The 22821-nt window shown below is 41.0% G+C and overlaps 1 protein-coding gene across 2 annotated transcripts in view; it reads left to right on the forward strand.

Moving 5' to 3' along the window:
• POLR3B (RNA polymerase III subunit B) overlaps nucleotides 1–22821 on the forward strand; it is a 114661-nt gene that overhangs the window by 90827 nt on the left and 1013 nt on the right. For both annotated transcript variants that reach the window (XM_068560984.1, XM_068560985.1), the window contains exons 24-27: nucleotides 8561–8664; nucleotides 9934–10100; nucleotides 15357–15470; nucleotides 18221–18394. In XM_068560984.1, coding sequence (XP_068417085.1) covers nucleotides 8561–8664; nucleotides 9934–10100; nucleotides 15357–15470; nucleotides 18221–18394 — 559 coding nt within the window. The remainder of the gene's footprint in view (nucleotides 1–8560; nucleotides 8665–9933; nucleotides 10101–15356; nucleotides 15471–18220; nucleotides 18395–22821) is intronic.

Below are 22821 nucleotides of genomic sequence, written 5' to 3' on the forward strand. Positions count from 1 at the left end.
ATATATATATATATATATATATATATATTGGTAACATCTCCTGCAAGCTGACACACATGTGTTCTCTATGAGAAAATACAAAGATTGTTCTGATGTAGGTCATCTTTATGCCCATCTCTTTTTGCCCCTTCCATTTAGAGCATTGAATTTGTTATTCTCGGTGTTTAGAAAACGATGTGGCCTTGCAGATGGCCTGATTTTTGTCTTTTGTTAAAAGTTTACTTTGACAAAGCTGTTATTAGGAATTCTTTTTGTATATGCATACTATGTAGATGGCATTTCTGTACCTAATGCCTCTTAAAATATCCTCTCTAACAATTAAAGGAGACTTGAAAATTTAGTTTCACGGGACATGAGTGTCTCTCCTGCTCAAGCCTGTTCACTTCAAAGGTGGTAGGATAATTAGTAGCTAAATGAAACAAATGTGAAGAGGAAGCTAAACAGTGGTAGCTATGTGTTCTATGTTACAAAAGCTCAGCAAGAAGATTGAAGAGGCTGCAATAAGTGGGTGATCTGGGGCAGGAGAGTCAGTACTAAGTAGTTGGGAATCAGCATCAGTGCTGTGTGATAAGCAAAGCTTGAATGTAATCGATCAGACAGAGGAGCCCCACTGGAGACGTGAAAGTGTTTGATCAGTAGCTGTTAAAAATGTGACAGACCCAGTAAACAGCATCACTTTCTGTGACCTGGGTAATGGAGGAGGACCAAGCAGAGAGAGCCAAGCATGGAGGAAGGAGAAAGTATTCCGTAAGGAAGAGGGTGTCACAATTAACATTAAGACTCCTCCAGCCTGAAAAGCAGATAATATTCATTCACAGCACACTTTTTAGATAAGGGAATTCCAACATAGTTTTCCAATGAGAAATTCAAAGAATTTTAATGAAGTACATTCATCCTTTGGGTCTTTGTGAGGTCCGTTGCGCATCTCATCAGTAAATGCGCAGTGAATCAGCTCCCCCTCAAAGGAGCTGGCCTTTGGTCAAGAATCTCGAGAACAGTTCATCCTTTAGTAGTATGCAAAATATTGGAAAAGGTGAGATGATTTAGTAATAACCTGTACACCAAAGTTATGAAATTGTTGTGTGTTTGTTTACCAAGGAAGGAAAGTTTAGTTTTGTTTTAAATTCAGGTGGTGGTGGGAAAATATTAGAACCCCAAAGCCTTGATCTCCTTTCCCAAGTGTTCTAGACTTCCAGGTACTTCAGAGTGAAGCCATGACTTACATAATAGATGCATAATGATGCTCCACAGGGGAAAAGAGAGCAGAGATGGGTCTGGAATGTTCTTCATGTTTTCTCTTCACATTCTTCCTTGATCAGCTTTATAGATAGAGTTAAAGATAGGAAGACACATTCACATAGAATGCTGATTGGAGTCATGTTTGGAACTAGAATTCTTATTAAAATCAAAATAAGTTATGTAAGCCTCTTGAACTTTGGCATAGGTTCTATATGAAGGGAACTCATCAAAGGCAAACACTTTTATCTTGAGCCTTGCTTTCTATGATGGTTAGTGCATTTATTAGAAGGGTGAGCAGATTTCCTGCTCAGTTGGGTTTTTTGTTTGTTTGTTTTATTTTTTAATCCTTTAACAAAAATTATCTGTCAGCCTAAGGAATTCCCCAAGTTAAATTTCATTTCATTGCTCAGGAAACCAAATTATTATATTTCCAGATTTCCTCTTACTTTTGCTGCCATTCACAATGAGGGAGGAAAAAGTGGACTCCTTTGATGTAGGGGGAAAAAAGGCAATATATCACTTCTCTGAAAGAACATTTCTCAGTCTCTCATGTGAAAAAGGATTAGCACCTCCAACAAAGGTCCTGTGGATCACAGAATCGGCAGTAATACCAAACAGTATTCCAAAGGAGAGGAAAAACTGTATTTGAGCAAGAGTGTTTGTCCTGGCAAACAGAAGCTTTTTAATAACTGCAAATCTGAGATAATGGCATACACTCCTCAGTATCGCCCCCTAAATCCTCAGACAGCTAGTTTAAGTGGAGTGAAGTCAAACTTTGTTTTAAAATAGAAATATAGTCTTACCAAATGCAGTTTTTTCACAGTATTGGTTCATAAGGATTATGCATTTATGGATAACATTGTTTGGAAGATTCGTCTTTGGCCCTCTCTTGTTCAACAAAAGTTTCATTATAAGGTCACTTGCTTCCATTTTGCATTAATAAAAGTTATTCAGCAACTGTTAAATTAATTTATTAAGATATTAACTGAATGTTTATTAGAAGAAAAAAAAGTCTACCCTGACTTTCCAACACATTAAAGAATCTTTATACAGTAGGTATGAGGAGGCTGTGGGAAGTAAGAAAATATTAATTTGTGTGTGGCAGAAAAGCCAAGAGGGAAAACAAGCCTTGTTAAACAAGGCTGGGCAAAAACTATGCCTTTTCCAGACCTTCACTTGTTATTTCCATTCTCTATATTATGTTCTCTAAAATTAAGAGAATGAAAAGACTCTGATTTAAAGTAATAATAATAACACCTTGTACTCATGTAGCACTTGAGACTGTCTAAAATCCGTTCTGCTAGTCTGAAGCTTCAAAGTCTGGATATCTTTGGCTCCCTACTTTGCTTGATCCTGCTTGAATGAAAGACTCCAAGTGGGAGGGGAGAAGGGGGCCGATGGAGCTAACAGTGTGAGCCCCAAGATAAGGTATATGATGCCAGACAATCCTTCAGAGTTTTGTTCCAAAAAGAAGTTCTGGCAACTCTTACTTTAACGTTTGAAATCAAGATTATTTTGTCCACATAGACACCTCGAGAAGATTTTTTTTAATTTAGTTTTTTAAGAACCAATTTTGGTCTTCGGTAGCTAGCCTGTAACCCTCTGACCTTTCAGTAAATATCCAAGTAAAGCTTTGAAATTAGGGTGTTTAGTGTTTTATGGCCCAGAATAAAAATCTCCAATTCTGTTTCCAAATAGTGTAGCCTCAACACATTTTATTAAGCTCTTGACACATTCAGCCATGTGTATTTTGTAAAGTTCCTATGGTTATTGTTTTACAATAGCTGCTTCCAGAAGCATTGTAAGGGTTTCAATTAATCAGCCCTTTGTGTGCTTCAGACTATGCAAATTTATCACATCAAACCATTCAACTGCTCATGGGAAAGCCGTGTAAAAACTGTATTGTCTTCTAGCGCCTCCTCTCATTTAGAGTGATGTTTTAATAAGAAAGCTAATCAAGTTTTCTTATGCATTATTTATCTGTTAACATGTAAGGAAGAGCCAAATTAAAATTATGTCAACCGGGATATGGCAAGTGATGTGATAGATCTGGAAGCGATTCAACAACAGAACAAAGCTAATATGATTCAACAGTTTTTGTCTCCTCCCCTCCCCCTTGGGATTATTTAAGGTGGTGGTGTGAGAATAAAAGAAGGTTAATTCAATAACTGGAAAGGGGGAAAGGAAGAAAGGAGTAACCACCTGTGTTAGCCTTCACGTTTTGATTTAGAGATTTACATTTCTGAATATGTAAAGGCTTATCGAGATGCGTTTGTTCAAAGTAGAAACATTTCTTATTTAACACGAACAGTCAAACTTGAAAGCATTCCTCCTGCTTCTTCGGCCCCCGTTTACCACCATATTCATCAGCAGCAAGCTACTGTGCCCTGGAAATCCGCAGCCCAGGTCCTGTGAAGTTCTGAAGTTATTAGGAGACACCGTCCTGATCGTGTGAAATGATCTGAACAGCCCAGCGGAGTGAGCTGCTTTTCGGTCTCTTCAGCCACAGTTAGTGCAACTGCATCTGCCCCTTCCATTCATTAAGTTGGTCTCCTTTGCGTTGCTAGTTTGCGTCCTGCTGAGAGTAATTAGGTTTCTTATATAATAATAATTCCTTGTATTTAGATGCCGCCTTTCTCTGAGGACCTTAAAGTACCTCTCAGACATTAGCTCATCTGTTCTTCTACCACAATTGCCTCATGAGATAGGTGCTAATTATTCCCATTCCATAGACCAAACAGCTAAGGCTCACCAGAAAGTGGTGCTTTATCCCCAAGGTAACAATATCAGTTGAACAGCACAGAGACAAATTAAGGTCACCCGATTCCAGGATGTCCCGCCCTACACAGGTCTGAGCATCCAAGGAGTGGTGAGCCCGTTACAGATCGCATCCCCCCGGCCCCCATTTATGAACCTCATTAATACCGGGCATTGATACAGTGATCACTCCTTCACCAAACACCAACCCTCTTCTTGCACTAGGACTGATAGAGAAGCATCGCAGCATCATTTCACCTTTGGTTAGTGACAGAGGGTTAAACTGTGCAGAAAAGTCTTGTCTAACTGGTACTCGCAGAAAGTAAAAGTAGGCAGTTTAGACTCTGATTAGTGTTATTTCAGCAGGACATACTACCTGATTTGCTCTGCTTCTCTTAGAGCATTAGAACGTGGTAAGCTGAACTACCCAGGTGTTTTCATGGTCAGTATTCAGTTAGGCTCCTCGGCGTGGGACACCTCTCGAGTGGACTCAGGTCCCTGAACCTCTTCGTATCCCCCACCTCCGTCACAGCATTTGCCATGCAGCTTATTAACTGAGGGCATCGAGGGAAATGATTCTCTCTCTTCTCACTCAGAAAAGGAAGAGTGAGAATATATATCAACCTGAGAGTGATAAATTTAATCCAAAAGTGGTTACATAGAAGGTAGACTTGCTAAATAAAAATTTTTTAAATTAAAAAGTGAAGTAGAATGTGATCTTAAGGGGAGACCTGGCTATCAACAAAAGAGAAAACCCTTTGCTAGCTGGTTCTCAACACGTTAAAGTCACACCAAAAACAGCTCTCAGATTAAAGATGTTATTACAGTTGTCTTTTGCCAGTTGTTACTTGCTTTCCTGTCTTTATATGGTAATATAACGCTTTAGTTTTCTTCCTTATCTTTTTTCTCACGTTCTTACCTTTTTTTTTTTTTTTTTTCTATTTGGATTGAGATGGATCCATTACACTAAGACTAGTTAAAAAAAAAAAGTCCACAAATGACTTTTGAACAAGTGAGTTGCTGTTTACAATTAGAAATATTTTCTAAGAGTGATTTGTCAGATTAACTGGACTTTTGCTGGGTATTCTTAAAATGATTTACGTGTTCTGCGAGGCCACAGAAATAGAAATAACAAATTGGTGTAAGAGCCTCCAGTGTGGGGGCCGTGACACAGAGAACCGTGGCAGTGGGTCCCCAGATTTGCCTTTCCTGTGTGGCTTGGCGGTGAGATTTGTGGCTTCCTGAGACTCCCTAAATTCTTTACCTTTACAACTTGAAATTAAGATTGACGGTAATGGAGTAATATTTTATTGACTGGGTATCTGTAGAACCTTTCTGCTCTAACTTTCTGTGTTTCAGTTTTTCCTTGTTGTCTGTTTTCATTTGTTAAAAGTTCAGTAGTGTAATCTGTGGTCTAATTCCCATTTGGCCCCTATGAGGGCATTAAGTGTTCCCGGGCCTGTTAAACTGGTGTATTTGCAATTCACTGCCAGGAGGTTGTGCTATAAACAATGGAGTCGAGACACCAGCATGAGCCGGGGGATGAAATTTTATTTTAAAATCTGAAATGCTGTGTAAGCATTTAAGGTATGAATCAGTAATTGTTTCACAACAGCTTCCATTAGATATGGTTTATTTGTAGTCCATCCCCTTTTCAGGGATCCAGGGGAGTGTTAACACACTGAAGCGTACTGCATATCATTTACATTTTTAAACCAGTGTTAAAGGAAAGTAACTGTAACTTTTAAGAGTTCTAAATATTGGAAGAGATTTTTATGCCTCTGTCCCTGGAGAAACCAGAGTTTTAATTTTTCATTTGAAAAATAAGAAAAAAACCTTCCTACTTTAATTAAGGATTTGAATAATTCTGAAACAGAAATACCTTTAAAAAAAGAAAGAGAAGGCTGGTTCTAAGATTGAGAACTCTCTTCCCCCCACCAAATGAATTCAGTAAAATACAAACTTTAAAAAATCATTTGTCTAATTTGAGATTCGAGATCATCAAATTCTGTCTAAATATTTTGTTTTAACTTCTAAGCTCATTATGGTTTCTTTGTGTTAACTTGTATTAAAATCTGTCAGCTATGACTGGTCTCATAAGCACAGTCAGCGGACCAGAATAAGTTAATTATTTACTTGTGTCACTAGTGCTCTTCATCTAATGAAATGCACAGCTGTGTTAGATCTGCAGTTGGATGTGTAGCTTCCATTGTTCCGCAAGTCAGCAGAGGGTAGAAGCCGCAATGATGGAGAGCCCTCAGTTCTTTCTGCTGTTCTGGCTTTCTGTGTCGATTTCATGGATCTTTTATCATTCACTTTCACACAAAACAAACAACACAGGCCTGTCTGCTATGGGAACCATCTTGGCATATAAAAGGGTTTTCAGAGCCTAAAGTAATTTTAAGTTAGCTAAGATTTAATTTTTGGCTTACAGGTGCCCTTGATTCAGATGTGGCCAAAGCCATTCCTGTAATGGAATGAAAAAATCTGTAAGTGACTTATATAACCAATGTATTTTTAAACTGCAATGTCAGAAAAGGGCTGATAAGAAAATAACTTCCCAAGAAAGGAATCTCTATACCAAATATTAGTCAGATTTCAAGCAGAGTTATTGGGAGATTCAGATTTCAGGGGAGGGAGCATTGCTTTCATTTTAATAACAAAATGAAGTTAAATTTGCTTGATTAAACTTGTCACCTAAGACTGAGAATACAAAATGCAAATCATGCCACTCCTTACCCTCCCCCAATATGAGTGTGTCCTGCTTCCGCAGTGGGTTTCTGTACCTCCTGCACCTCACTCCCACCTTCTCTTGTCGGGGGTGAACAGGCAGCTTCCTCTTGAGCAGACGCCAGCATCCCCCTGTGAACTGCTGCTGAAGGGGTGCCGAGGCTTTTCTTCAGTTTTGTTTTTAAGGGATGTAGCTGAACCTTCCACCTCCTCACCAGCCAAAGTGACATTCTCACCCAAGCACGTCCCAGGGACTGGCCTCTTTAGGCATTGCTGTTTTTAACATTTTGTTCACTGCTAAACAATGTTGTTGTCGGTTGCACCTAGATTTACAGTTTGATCTCTTTCAGAGTAGATTTCCCAGTAGCCCTAGTGTTTTGTCAGATAATTTCAGTGTGGACAAGATGGATTTTTGGAGGGAAGAAAGGAGGGTCACAGACTCTGCTTGATTTAAATTCTAACACATTGTAGCTGAATTTGAAATAAAGTGAACTGAATGTTTCTGGGCTTAATGTAGGAAAGCATATGTTCTCTATAATAAACAATACAATTTCAACCAAAAAGGCATGCTCTAGAATTCAACTTCATGGACCGAATTACCATATTGTTTGTAGCCACTGGAAATCTGAACATTGATAACTGATGTTAAATAGGCAGATGGCACTCTTTTTCTTTAGACTTCAGGTCTTGGTGATCATAACATGCACAAAAATTTTATTTTAAAATAGTTTGAGTAATTATGTAGAAATCAAACTGAGGAAAGAAACGTTTCTTTGAGAACAGTTTCTTTTCAATAGGTGCAGATGGTTGATAACTTTATATACAAAGGAAAATAAATTTCATGTTAAGAAATATAAAAGCATTTTTTTCTTGGTCCAATGCCATTGTACACTAGTTTTCTAATTCTGAATTAGGTAGCTTGTGGTGAACAATCTAAATTGTACCCGTATAGTCGTTCTACCAAGAAAGAAATCAGAGGAATTTAAAACTATTTAAGCAATAAGATCCCTTACAGGTTAGAATAATATTTGGGGAGTAATAAAGTACGACTAATTTAAGAGACCATCAGTAGAGTGCAGAGAGTTGGTGGAGTTTTGTTTTGTTTTCATTCTTAGAATTTCATTTCTAATTCCAGCCTTTTCCTCCAAGAGTAATTTGGCATTTAATTTTCTTGTTCAACTTTACAACTTCAATCAGAGGTCACTTTTCTAACGTGCCATAAGCTATAGGAATTACAGTTCCCTAGGGCAGCTTAGGCTCGGCCAGGGAAGCCCTGGCAGAAGCCAGCCCACCAGCCAGGGCTCGGCAGCCAGTAGGTAGACCTGTCAGCACATCAGCCACTCACAAGGACTCCTTGTCCCAGGTTTTAAAACCACAGTCTAAACACATCCCTTGCCCAGTCAGTTCTGGTGGTCGGAGAACTCGCATTCCTGTGCTGTGGGTACGGTAGGTAGCAGATCACAGACTGGCTGACAAGGAGCGAGATTGCCGCTGACTTGCAGCGTCAGGAACGATGACGGGGCTGGGCCATGGGGAAGCCACTGCTCTCCCCTGTCTGGGGCAAGAGAGGCCGGGCAGACGGCCTGACGGCACATTGTGTGTCGTGCCAGAAGGCCGACCCGCAGGCTGCAGTGCCTTTCTGTGAGGACAGTCGTTTTTGAACTGTTCGTGTAGCAGGATTGTTGGAAGTTGCTTTTATTACTCTTGATGGAGACCACGGAGAAGGTTTGAGAGCAATGGAAATAGAGATGGCAGCGGGGAGATCCCAATTAAGTACTGTGTTCTTTCTTTCTGCTGGTCGGCTGTACGTGTCATGAAATCTTCTCTCCCCCAGGTGTTTGTGGCTTGATCGTCCCTCAGGAAGACATGCCATTTTGTGATTCTGGCATCTGTCCGGACATCATAATGAACCCCCATGGCTTCCCATCTCGAATGACGGTCAGTATGGGTTTTTTTTTTTGGTTTTTCTGTTTTAAGAAGGAATGTTATCTTTTTTTAAAAAAATTAATTTATTTATTAATTTATTTTTAGCTGCATTGGGTCTTTGTTGCGGCGCGCGGGCTTCTCATTGCGGTGGCCTCTCTTGTTTTGGAGCACGGGCTCTAGGCGCACGGGCTTCAGCAGTCGTGGCACACGGGCTCAGTAGTTGTGGCTCATGGGCTCTAGAGCGCAGGCTCAGCAGCCGCAGCGCACAGGCTTAGTTGCTCTGTGGCATGTGGGATCCTCCGGGACCGGGGCTCAAACCCATGTCCCCTGCATTGGCAGGAGGACTCCCAGCCACTGCGCCACCAGGGAAGCCCAGTTACTACGTTTTTCAGAGGCGCTGCCTTTAAGGAAAAAGGCAGGCAGTTGGTTTGTAGTGAGCGGAGGAGATGGGGCCCTGAAACTGATTTTCAGAAAGGGCCCTTTTACCTCTTACCAAATAAATAGGTTCCTAGACCCTGACAATGTGGGCTAATCTCTACAGAGGGGGTGTGGAGAGGTCTGGGCTTCCCTTCGAGAGCAGTCTTCTGAGTGATGAACTCACCCCTCAACAGAAGAACCCCATGTATCAATGTATCTCCCTTTCTGTGGTTACCATTCTATCATCCTGGCTCCGACACTTACCAGCTGTGGGACTTCAAAGTTGCTTAACCCCTCTGTTTCCTCAGATGTAAACTGAGGGAGGTAATAGTACCTATCCCATCGGGGTTTTGGAGGTGTAAACTTAGGTCACAGTAAGAGAGGATAAATATTTGCTACTACTGATTTATCACTCTTATTTTTTTTGTTTGTTTGTTTGTTTGTTTAATTAATTAATTAATTTATTTATTTTTTTTTTTGGCTGTGTTGGGTCTTCGTTTCTGTGCGAGGGCTTTCTCTAGTCGCAGCGAGTGGGGGCCACTCTTCATCGCAGTGCGCAGGCCTCTCACTGTCGCGGCCTCTCCTGTTGCGGAGCACAGGCTCCAGACGCGCAGGCTCAGCAGTTGTGGCTCACGGGCCTAGTCGCTCCGTGGCATGTGGGATCTTCCCAGACCAGGGCTCGAACCCGTGTCCCCCGCACCGGCAGGCAGACTCTCAACCACTGCGCCACCAGGGAAGCCCCTATCACTCTTATTAATAGTAGTAGTCTTATAATCTTTTGGAAGAAATAGGCCAGAGCTAAATAAACAGACAGAATTCCTAAACCACAGGAAGGTGCTCACTTAATTTGTTCACGTCCCACAGGTGGGAAAGTTAATCGAGCTGTTGGCGGGCAAGGCCGGCGTGTTAGACGGCAGATTCCACTACGGCACTGCGTTTGGAGGCAGTAAAGTGAAGGATGTGTGTGAGGACCTCGTTCGCCACGGTTATAACTACTTGGGGAAAGACTATGTTACATCTGGCATCACAGGGTGAGTATGTGTTTAGACGCCTTAAAGGAAAATTACGATTTTATTAAAGTAAAAGTATGATTTTATTAAAGTAAAAGTATGATTTTATTAAAGTAAAAGGATAAAAGTAAAAATATGATAAGGCATAAGAGCCCTTAAGATATATGGCTTTACTCCTTTAAGAAATCTGATACAAGAAAATCCAGATTTATGGTGGACGTCGCAGCTAAGCTATGGTGGTAGTGATTTTGCGGTATGTGTGTATCACATCAACACGTTGTACACCTTACATGATGTTATTTGTCAATTATATCTCAGTGAAACTTGGGGAGGGGAGAAAAGAAAGTCCAAATTTAGAAAACTAATAAACTAAGGAGTGCTCTTTTGCCGATAAGGCTCCCATTTAAAAAGTAGAAAAGATCTTACTTACCAAAATAGGATTTCTACACAGCTTTTAAAGAACACATCAATTGTCTATAATACAAAATCTCTTAACTGTTGGCCTTTCTCTGCACTACTATGATGAATATCAGATACTTAGTGCTCTGACAGGTAGCCTGAGGCCTAACATTTGCGCGTTCATTCACCAATGGCGTGTTAAATACCTAACATGTGCTAGGTACTAAGTATGTAACAGTGAACAAAATAGACGTGGTCCCTGACCTATGGGGCTGACCACTGAGATTTGTTACTAGACGTTAAAAAATAAGACAAAAGGTAACTTCTCAGCAGGGCCTACCCCGACTACTTACTTTAAAACCACAACTCAGTGTTGCCCATTTCCTGCTGTATTTTTCTCTGTAGCATTCATCATTATCAAGTAATGTAATAATACCATATAATATCATTATCTGTCTCTCCAATGGGAATGTAACCTCCATGAGAGCAGGGCTTGTCTGTTTTGTTTACTGTTTTATTTCCAGTGTCTAGCACAGGGCCTGACATACAGCAGGCGCTCCATAAATGTTTGTTGAATAAAGGAATGAAAACAAACCAGTACAAGTACAAATAGCTCTCACCAAAATGAAACCAAAGAATAAGTTAGAAGACCCCTGTGAGGAGGTGGCTATTTCAGTGGAGATAGGAAGGATGAGAAGAGACATTTGGAGAGTGTTTCATGCAGGGGAGAAGCGTGTTGAGCACCTTAACAAGGGGCAGAGCTTGGGAAGTTCAGGGAAGTGGAAGAGGCAGCGGCTGCAGCCTGAGGGGAGGCTGGAAAGCAGCCTGAAGGGAGACACAGCAGAGCGCTGGGTCTTCCTGGTTCCCTGGAGAAACAGATGTCCCTGAGGTTACCCTGAATGATCAGGTTTTCAAACTTGACTCACACATGGTTTTAAAGGATCAAATCAGTTGCTTAAATTAAGACCCACTTACATAGTTTATGCCAGATAAAACTCTGGGACATGGCATTTATACCGTTCTGAGGTTTCAAACTGCTTGAGCACAAGTGAAACTCAGCATGGAGGCATGTGTGAGAACACAGAGCTTGATGTTAGTGCTGCAGATAGACTATCCAGATATGATGAAAATGGCCAAAATCTGTATCTGTTAAAAATATTGCCTGCTTTCTCAAATGACCTATCTAGACTGTAATAATGTGGATTTCTTTAGGTGTATCATAGTTGAGATGTTATAGGAAATCGCATTACAGGAAAAGAGTGATGGTCCATTTCAAAACTGATTAAGTGAAGTAACTAAGGTCCATTTCAAAAAAACAGTTATCACTGCTAAACTGATCATTTTAGTCTTTGCTTCTCATCCAGAAATAATGCAGTAGTTGACCAGAAAGTATGCAAAACCAGTGAATCAATTCGGTGGACCTTCTGAACATAATTTTACTGGAAGATTTGGATGGGTTGTGCTCTGCTTCCTATGGACAGCTGTAGGCTCTGTCTGCACCACCTTCCCCAGTGCCCCCAGCCGATAAGTGTTTTCATTTCTTTGCCATTCATCTCAGTTGCAAAGTTTGAGAAATACTACTTTAGCTTGTTAGTTGAAAGTTCCATAAAGGGCTTACAAACATATTCACCCACCAGCTTTCATCCCTTGTCACATTTTCGAGCATAGCTAGGAGGAAGAATTGGATATGGCTTTATTCAGTTAATGATAGAATGGCATTAGGTGACAAAGTTCTAGAAATTCTACTATGAGCAGCCATACAGTGGAGGAATTAGAATCATTTATTATTAAAGCTGGAAAGAACCTTAGTCTGACCCCCTTGTTGTACAACTAAGAAAACTGAGATAAAGAGGTCATGCAGGGACTTCCCTGGAGGCGCAGTGGTTAAGAATCTACCTGCCAATGCAGGGGACACGGGTTCAACCCCTGGTCTGGGAAGATCCCACATGCCTCGGAGCAGCTAAGCCCGTGCGCCACAACTACTGAGCCTGCGCTCTAGAGCCTGCAAGCCACAACTAATGAGCCCACGCACCACAACTACTGAAGCCCGTGCACCTTGAGCCCGTTCTCCGCAACAAGAGAAGCCACCGCAACGAGAAGCCCCCGCTCACCGCAACTAGGGAAAGCCTGCACGCAGCAACGAAGACCCAACGCAGCCAAAGATAAATAAATAAAAATAAATAAATTTATATTAAAAAAAAAAAAGCTTTCCACTGTCAAAGCACTTAAATATTCACTCTCTTTTTAAACTCTTACTACAGATTTTCTAAAGGCTCATAAGTCAGCTCTGTGACAGATGTTTACTGAGTATCGGTTGTGTGCCAGGCAGGGTCGTTAGTGCAGGGGCCACAGTGACAAGGAGATGAAGCACTTATTCTGCGGCGTTTACTTCTTCTGGGGAAAACAGGCGATAATTAGAGAAATAACAAATGTGTACTTTCATAGCAAATGGTGACAAGTGCTCTGAAGAACATAAAACCAAGGTGAGAGTTGAGACTGCATTGGCACTGTGATGCTGGGGTGGGAGGATGGCGCCTCTAGAGAATGTGATTGGGGCGCACCTCTTGGAGGAGGTGAAGGGTTTGGCAGGGCCGTGTGAATACCTGGTGGAAGAATGTTTCAGGCAGAGGTGACAGTAAGCGCAAAGGCCCTGGGGCAGACGGGCTTGCTACATTTGAGGAGCAATGAAGAGGCCAGTGCTGCTGGAGTAGAATGAGCGGTGAGGAAGGGGAATAGCAAATGAGTCAGGTGGACAGGAACCAGGTTGTGTTAGACCTTGTGGCCGTGACACCGTATTTGGGTGATGCAGAGTCTGAATGTAATGGGAAACCATTGGGAATTTAGAGCAGAAAAATGACCTGCTATGATTTATGATTTAGAAGGAATCACTCTGGCTTGTTGTGTGAAGAATAGATTGTTGAGGGATAAGAGTGGAAGCAAGGAGGCCAACTGGAGGATTGTCTGCAGTAGTCCAGGCAAGAAAGGATGGTGGCCTGACGAGGGTGGCAGCAGTGAAGGAGGGACTGTCTTGTTCACACTGTTTCACAACCTGTTTAAACTTTTTTACACTATTTTTTTAATTGAATGAATGATTCTTTAAATTCGATGGTGCGTTACAGTTTTCAAAAGTTTCACACATGATTTCATATAATCCCATAATAACCCTTTTTTCCTACCCCTGTATTGCCCCTCCCCCTTCCCTTTCCCCACTGGTAACCACTAGTTTGTTCTCTATATCTGTGAGTCTCCTTCTTTTTTGTTTTATTCACTAATTTGTTGTATTTTTTAGATTCCACATTAAGTGATATCATACAGTGTTTGTCTTTGTCTGACTTATTTCACTTAGCATAAGGCCCTCTAAGTCCATCCATGTTGCTTCAGATGGCAAAATTTCATTCTCTTTTATGGCTGAGTAGTATTCCATTGTATGTGTGTGTGTGTGTATGTGTGTATATATGTGTATATATACGTGTGTGTGTGTGTGTGTGTGTGTGTATATACACACACGTGCAAACACACACACACATACACCACATATCCATTCATCTGTTGATGGACACTTAGATTGCTTCCATACCTTGGCAATTGTAAATAATTTTAAAATTTGTATGGAAACACAAAAGACCCCAAATAGCCAAAAAAATCTTGAGAAAGAAGAACAGAGCTGGAGGAATCATGCTCCCTGACTTCAGCCTATACTACAAAGCTACCATAATCAAAACATTATGGTACTGGCACAAAAACAGACACACAGATCAATGGAAAAGGATAGAGAGCCCAGAAATAAATCTACAAACTTATGGTTAATTAATCTATGACAGAGGAGGCAAGAATATACAGTGGAGAAAAAGTCTGTTCAGTAAGTGGTGCTGGGGAAACTGGATAGCTACATAAAAAAGAATGAAATTAGAACATTCTTTAACACATACAAAAGTAAACTCAGTGGATCAAAGACTTAAATGTAAGACTGGGTACTATAAAACTTCTAGAGGAAACATAGGCAAAACACTCTTTGACATAAATTGCAGCAATATTTTTTTGAATTCATCTTCTAAAGCAAACAAAAGCAAAAATAAACAAATGGGACCTAATTAAACTGAAAAGCTTTTGCACAGCAAAAGAAACCATCAGCAAAACGAAAAGACAGCCTACTGAATGGGAGAAGATATTTGCAAATGATATGACCGATAAGGGGTTAATATCCAAAACATAAAAACAACTCATACAACTCAACATCAAAAAAAAACAAAAACCCGATTTAAAAATGGGCAGAAGAACTGAATAGACATTTCTCCAAAGAGCACATGCAGATGGCCACCAGGCACATGAAAAGATGCTCAACATCGCTAATCATCAGGGAAATGCAAATGAAAACCACAGTGAGAATCACCTCACACCTGTCAGAATGGCTGTCATCAAAAAGAACACAAATAACAAATGTTGGCGAGGATGTAGAGAAAAGGGAACCCTCATACACTGTTGGTGTGAATGTAAATTGGTGCAGCCACTGTGGAAAACAGTACAGAGGTTTCTCGAGAAACTAAAAATAGAACTACCATAAGACCCAGCAATTCCACTCCTGGGTATAAATCCAAAAAAAAACAAAAACACTAATTCGAAAAGATACTTGCACTCCAATGTTCATAAATTTTTATTTCTTAATTGAACAATGCATCTTTTATTGCATCCATGGTACTTTTATATTTTCAGCTCTAGCATATTTGTTCACTGCAGACTGAAAATCACTCTCTTCCATTCATTCAGTCATAAACTTGTTCGTAAACAAATAAGGGCCTGCCAGTGATGAGTCCTAGAAAAGGCTGTCTCTTGTTAGCCCAAACTTAGTTTCTTAACCTAAAACTCTGACCTTTCTTGCAGTGAACCCTTGGAAGCATACATCTATTTTGGCCCTGTGTACTATCAGAAACTGAAACACATGGTGCTCGATAAGATGCATGCCCGGGCCCGGGGACCACGAGCTGTCCTTACCAGGTAAGAGAAAAGCATTTATAATGCGGTTAAGTCTACCTTGCATTTCTTGGATATAGCAATAGGCAGATGTCAAAATTTGGGGTGTTAGGCATCAACAAAAATCACATACATCTGATTAAAATGAAAAAATAGCAACCAATTAAAAATCAATTCATAGGTGCAAGAGCAAGCCCACCGTAGGTCTTGCCAGTAGTCTCCTAACAGAGTCATTTACTATGCACCAGTGTAAATATGGTCCTATTTTAAAAGGTTCAAATGTAGGAATGTAGGTACACTTTACATGCACACATATCAATACACCTGCATGCTCCCATGTGTACACAGAAAACACATACATACGTTATTTGGTAGTGAGGCCACAACTGCCATTTTTTAAAACTGTTACTAGAGCATAAGGCACCTGTACTTGCATGCTTATTAGAATAAGCTCTGGGAGGTTAAGGTCCACATGTGCCCTTTCACCAGTGTGTCCTCAATTCCAAGCACGATGTCTGTGTGTTGATGAATGGGTACAGTTGTTGGGAAAGGGAATTTTAAATACTAGGTTTCACATGTTCTTAGTACTACATCTTCCAGTTGGAGAAGCAGGGTCTAGGGCAGTGGTTCTCACCCAGGGGCGACTGTGCCTCCCAGGGGACATTTGACAATGTCTGAAGACATTTGGGGATGTCACAACTGGCGGGTGGCGAGGAAGCTACTGGCATCCAGTGGGTGGAGAGCAGGGATGCTGCTGAACATCCTGCAATGCACAGGCCAGTTCTCACCACAGAGAGTTACCCGGCTCAGTCTGGCAGTAGTGCCGAGGTTGCCAGAGAGGGCGGGCCCGGGGAGACAGACAGACATGGATGTGATCTCATCTCCACCTTATACCACTTCCACCAGCCTTGGACACATCACTTAGCCCCTCTCAGCTTCAGTTTTTCTCGTATATGAAGTGGAGACAGTAATTCCCACTTTGCAGCGTGCTGGTGAATGTCAGATGTTTTAAAATAGAATGTATACAGTGCCGATTCATGGGAGAGGCTCAACAAATATCCAGTTCCCTGCCCACTCTGACCTGGCACTGCAACTCTCCCCTGAATGCTGTCCCCTCCAGAACTTCCATTTCAATTACAACATCCAAAAACTATTTCAGGGAATTCTCCGGTGGTTAGGACTCCGCACTTCCACTGCCTAGGGCCTGGGTTCGATCCCTAGTCTGGGAACTAAGATCCCACAAGCCGTGCGGCACGGCCAAAAAAAGCAACAAAGCAACAGAAACAAAAAAAAACTATTTCAGAGTAACATATTTCAAAATACGTTTCCTATTTTTTGCCTTGTGTAAAAAACGTTGCTGCTTTAGAATTACTTTTGTGTATTCCATATGAATCTGCCTGCAGTGTATTTGTAGTCTGTGATCTCAGTTGGTTAAAATCCAAGTTTTGAGTTCTGCCCACATGTGATCAGACCCCCTTCACTTGTCCAGTGACCACAGGTGTAGGGATGCCCCCGACTCCCACCCTAGATAAAAACATAGATATCGTGCTCAGTTATGAAGTGGCTACTATAATGTGTTTATTTAGACCTATTTGTAAGTTTTTCATAGGTAGATTTTCTTTCAACAAATAATCTACGATTTGATTTCCCATTGTATCTTTCAACAACAGAAGGTAACATTTCAGCATGTGCTGGTGTACACTGTGTTTACCTTCTGAACTCTTTGGGAAACTGGAGGCAACAACAAAGATTAAAAATGCTATGGAATAAAGCAAACAAGAGGTTTCTAGTCCACCCCTGCTCAGACTACCTCTAAGGACTGTCACTCCAAAATCAACCAGCCAGGGAGCTCACTTTTTTCTTTTTTCTTTTTCTCTTTCTTTTCTTTACTTTTTTTTTTTTTTTTTTTTTTAATAATTTTTGTCATCAGTACCTAGGTGGGATCTAGGTGGGTTTGCCTGAGTTGTTTCAGAATCCCCTAATTTTACCTGCATCTCTGGGTCTTGGATTCCTAACCTTTTAAAGTATTCTCAAGCCCAGCAGGTACATAAACCACAGGGAGTCCATTCAGGGGGCTAATAGCTTCCCAGTTCTCATAGAAGAAGGAACGACCTGAATGGGACACACAGAACTTTCCCAGTCTCTGGGGAACCTCCCATCTGGCTCAGGTACTCCATCCTTCCAGATGATTCCTGATCTATTCCAAATTCTATAAAACTCTCTTTGCTTCTTTCCATGTTTAATTTATTTCTTAATAGTAAAGCTCTTCCCTGGAGCCCTGGCAATAACAATTGGGGACCCACGTTTCTTCCATAGTGCGTTCTGCTTAGTTTTTCTGCCTTTAAATAACAGAGAACTGAGACATCTTTGAAAGTACTCAGAAGACATTCTACCCTGATTTGAGGACTATACTTTGCTAATAATGATGATAGTGATGGTAATAGAAATGCTAGCACTGCTGCTGTTTTATATGATTATATATTAATTTATTATTATATCACAGAAGATTATGTAATTATTATTTCTATCTAATAATAATAATAGCAACCACTAGTGTTACATCTCTTCTCCTTTAAGCCGCTTTGGGATAGGTTGTCTAACATGCATTTTACAAATGAGGCTGAGAGGCTGAGCAGCCTGCTTTTGGGCACTGTCTAAAAGCAGTTTGAATCCGGTGAGCCCACTCTGAAGCCTTGTGCTCTTAGCTAGCATGTGATGCTGCCTCTTTGTTTGTTTAGTATAATAATAACACATTTGTCTAACTTGTTTCGAAGGCAGCCTACTGAAGGTCGATCTCGTGATGGTGGTTTGCGTCTTGGAGAAATGGAACGTGACTGTTTAATCGGTTATGGAGCAAGTATGCTTTTACTAGAGAGACTGATGATTTCAAGTGATGCCTTTGAGGTTGATGTCTGTGGGCAGTGCGGACTTCTTGGGTACTCCGGCTGGTAAGTGGATACCACATGTCTCTCATACCACATCCCTTGCCTCTTAAATCCCAGCTCAGAGTTTGACCCTGGATCATACCCACATATTCTGCAGCCTTCCCCATCCACACATTCCTGGAATTGGGGATTCTGTATGTACATGCTTAGTTTGTCTGCCTAATGTTCTGCTGTCCACAGCCACTAGAGTTTAAGCTCCCAAGGAGACTTTATTTTCTTTTTAATATTATCTCGAGTACCTTTTATAACACTATTTATCTGTAAAAATACTAGCAGATTCAGAATTACAGCATATTTTAACTAGCAGCCTTTAATAGAAGACTGTGTTGAATGTCCTCGTTTAACCTCAAACCCAAAGAGCCAGGTATGTTGCCCCAGCTCTTATAGCAACTTGGTGACAGAGCCAGGACGTTGTCTGTACTCTGTCTGCTTTACACTTGGACTGTGAATTCCATGAAGACAGAGACCACGTCTGTCTCAGTCATTAACTCAACAAACATTTCGTAAGAATCTGCTAAGTCCAGACACTGTTCTAGGCCCCAGAAATGCAGTGGGAAGTAAGACGGATGAATGGCTGCTCACAGGGAGCTTATCTTCTAGCTCATTCTAACTCCAGTCTGTCTTGTTTACCCCTGCTTCTCCAGCCTGTGACCTGGTTGATGCTAAATAAAATATAATTGCTTAGGATTATCAATAGGTAAATTATGTAATTCATAAAGTTTGTAATTTCTGTGTAGAGCCCAGTACACAAAGGCCAGCTTAAAAGATGTTGCTACCTATTTTTTTGTTGGTGTTTGTATAGTTAGAACACCTTTCCTCCTTGTAATGGTTCCACTCTACCACCAAAGGGCAGCTGCTCCGTTTAGGGTTAGTCATGATCTAGAGCCCCGAAGTACTCCTGTAGGCAGGAGGGCTGGTAGTTCCCCAGTCTCTACTCACTCTTCCATCAGAGATGAGGTCTAACAAGGATATAAGGCAGATGCTGCGGGGACAGGAAATAGCCTCTACTCCCTCATCAGCCCTCACCCACCCTCCCAGAGCCCCTTTTCCCTGGGCGGGGGTGGGGCATCCTCAGAAGGACAGGGTTAGGCCCAGATAAGTGTTCATTGCCAGAGTCTAGGAACACAGGGGCCACCTTTTTCCCATCGAGCCCCCCATCAAAGTCTCCTTCCAGAGAGAGCCCCAACTTTTTGCCATCTTACACTGCCAGTTTCTTGGCGAATGAAAGCAAATCAAGAGTCGGAACGAGTGAGCTTCTTAGAACACAGTATACACCTTGCTAGTTAAATGACAAAACCCTTTAGCCAATTATTTTATGGTTTTTTTGGTGTAGAAGAGTTAATGAGAAGAAATCGTTGTCTGTTTCTTCTTGTCTGTGAAGAAATAGTTTCATTTTAAAAACTAACGCAAGAGGTGGCTATTTGCAGTTCGTTCCTTTCATAAGGTGGCAGGGATGAGGTGACATTGTTCTAAGCATAAGCCTGGGTGTTTCTTATATCAGTGACATGGAGCAGATGTTTCAATTCTGAGATGTCTTTTTGTCTTTTGAAATGCATATTGAGTTTGCATTTTATTGTCCTGGTTGTGTAACAACAGCAACAGAAAAGTATAATAGGAAGGTGCCTGGAACCTAGGTCTTAGGTCTTCAAACTTGGCACAAGGATTTTTAAGTAATTTATTTTGAAAAGATGGTGCAGAGGAGTCATTTTATTAAGAATAGGGATCACGAAACTTCAAAAAGAATTTCCTTTTCTTCTCCATTCTCCTCACTTTCCCTCCCATGCCCCCTAATGGAAGAAGAAAGAGAGAGAGAAAGGGAGAAAGAGAGAGAGAAAAAGAGAGGAAGCAGTAGACCAGCTTCCTTCATGCTCTTTGAAAACCTTCCCCCCTCTTCCTCTGAATACTCAGGGAAACTAACATAAACTGTAATTGATCCCAACGTTATTCTGTTAAATTCATATCTCCTTTCCTGCTTCGTTTCTGTCTCATTTAGAGATCATCTGATGGCAGTGCCTGATTTTGAAGCTCATGTGTTCAATGTGTATTGTATTTGAAATCCTTTGAAAGAGGACTAAATCAGGTTACACTGTTTAAGGGTCTTTACTGTAATTAAACAGACCTGGATATACCGTATGTCTGATTTTGAGCGGCCTACTTATACCCTTGTTGCCAACAGAAAAAAATCCTCACCCAGTCTGGTGGTCTAGCAGCCTGCTCGTGCTGCTCTCTGGCAGAGGAGCATAATGATGCTGTCATTTTCCCGTCGTTACCTGATCGTGTGTGATGGGTTGTGTGGGAGGGAGCACGGGCATTTGTTAGAGGAAGTCGGTCTTTAATGAACAGCACAATGGAGGCTGAGTAATTAGAGCAGTTCAGAACCTTGAAACTGGCCTTTTGTCAGTGATTTGCACATTAGTAAGGCATTGCTATGGGGATGTTTACAGCAAGACTGTTGTTCTGCAGAAGACACGGAGGGCATAAGTCACAAAAGAGAGGAAAACTGCTGAGAGAAGAAAATCCCTATTAAGATAATTAGCTCGTAGAGGATATTTTACTGGACAGTCATTCCTCATGTGAAGCCACAGCCTCCTTCTTTTGCTGCTTTTCCCTAAAAAATCAGTTTATTTTATTGTTGTTTGGGTCAAGTTTCTTTCTTTGGAAATCTTTCAGAAATAGGGTAAAAATTTTAATATTTTTCTTTATGTGTATATATATATACGTATATGCATGTATGTATATACATGCATTGGAACATTTTAAATGTTGGAGAAATATTGAATAATAGAGAAGATTAGTGGGCTTTCTGGATTATGAATCAGCACATATGGAAGTTTTAAATGGATTAGCTTGACGTGAAGTCACCAGGTAACGTACTGGACGGGAGAATCAGCAAGAAGTTGCCCCAGTTAAATCCATTTATCCAGTTTAATTAAAGCATGAACATGATTCCTGGATAAATTAGATCAACCCAGGCACATTAAAAACATAATTCTTAACCTATAATGCATTAAAGAGGTCTTTAGGTAATCTTTTAGGAAAAAGTCATCCACCATGTTCCTCTTATTACTGTTGATGGAATCAAATCTCCACAGTGCTTGTTAAGGCCTCTGCAAGTCCCCTAGTGGGGACACGAGCACAGATCCATCACGGCTCATCCCTTTTCCATACTCTTCTCCTCAAGAAGTTCATATCTGCATACTCACTCACCACCACATTCAAATTCTCAGCCTTAATGCTTTTCTTTTCTAAAATAATAAAGCTTTATTTTACTGATGGTGAAAATGATCCCTGCTCTTTGTAAAATATTCAAAGTTATAAAAAATGTTAATGATACATATATAAAGAAGAAATACAAACAGTCACACTAATTCCTACCGTCCACAGATGACCACTATTAACATTTCAGTGACTCTTTTGGGGACATCTCTGTTTGCCAGTGGTCCTGTACCCTTTTTTATTTTCAGTCATGAGCCCTTTTGAGATTCTGATAATAGTATAAAAGTAAAAATACATACACCAAAAAATCTTGTTACATATGATTTTGGGGCTTCATACGTTTACTGAAACCCATCTGAGGACCCCCCCTTGTGATCACACTGTTTAGCAAACTGCTTTTTCTACTCCACAGTGTGTCCTGGACACCTTTACATTTCACTAATGTGGGTCTACAGCATCACGTTTAATGGCTGCACAGGATTCTTCTGCATGAATGTCCTGTAATCACAGAACAAACTGCTTATTGGACACATGAGCCATCTCCTGCTTTAAGCCGGAGTAGTATGCATATGCTACTATGCGTTATAAGTAGTGTAACCGTGACATTCTTGTGCACGTATTTTGCCACTTTTGTGATTACTCAGTGAAATAACATATGTGTCTGTGTTTGTAACGCACATTGCCTTACTGCCCTCCAGAAGGGCCTTTACCATTCACTAGGGACTCTCCCTCTAGTCCCCAGTCAGCACTGACTCTTCTAAGCCCTGTTTGCTGTTCCTCTTGCACTCATTTTGCCCCCTGTTAACTGGGAGGACCTAGTTTTCTACATATTAAGTCTCAGGATTTTTCCTGGAAACCTGTTGTCCCAGATGCCCCAGACCCTTGAGGTATAGGGTAAGGTCCTATTTTGGTCTGAAACCTGAGAAAATAATTCACTTTCTCCTCAGGGACGCTTCTTTAGTTGTAGCTATTGACTAAGATCTAGGTTCAGTTCACTGGCTCTTCCTGAAGGAAAAGAAAATCCTAACTGGAAGAGCAGGCACAGTGGTTAGGAGCAGGTGCTGTTGTGAGGGTTAAGTGAGAATACACGCACACACACACACAGAGGTTCCTTGGTTTCGCACAGGGGTCAGCGCGTTGTTAAGTGCAGTGGCTTCCAGGACTAAGAGAAATAACCACGCTTGAAGAGTGCTGGAAAAATAGGTAGCATTTGA

Source organism: Eschrichtius robustus, chromosome 13 (genome assembly GCF_028021215.1).
Source record: "Eschrichtius robustus isolate mEscRob2 chromosome 13, mEscRob2.pri, whole genome shotgun sequence".
Taxonomy (NCBI): Eukaryota; Metazoa; Chordata; class Mammalia; order Artiodactyla; family Eschrichtiidae; genus Eschrichtius; species Eschrichtius robustus.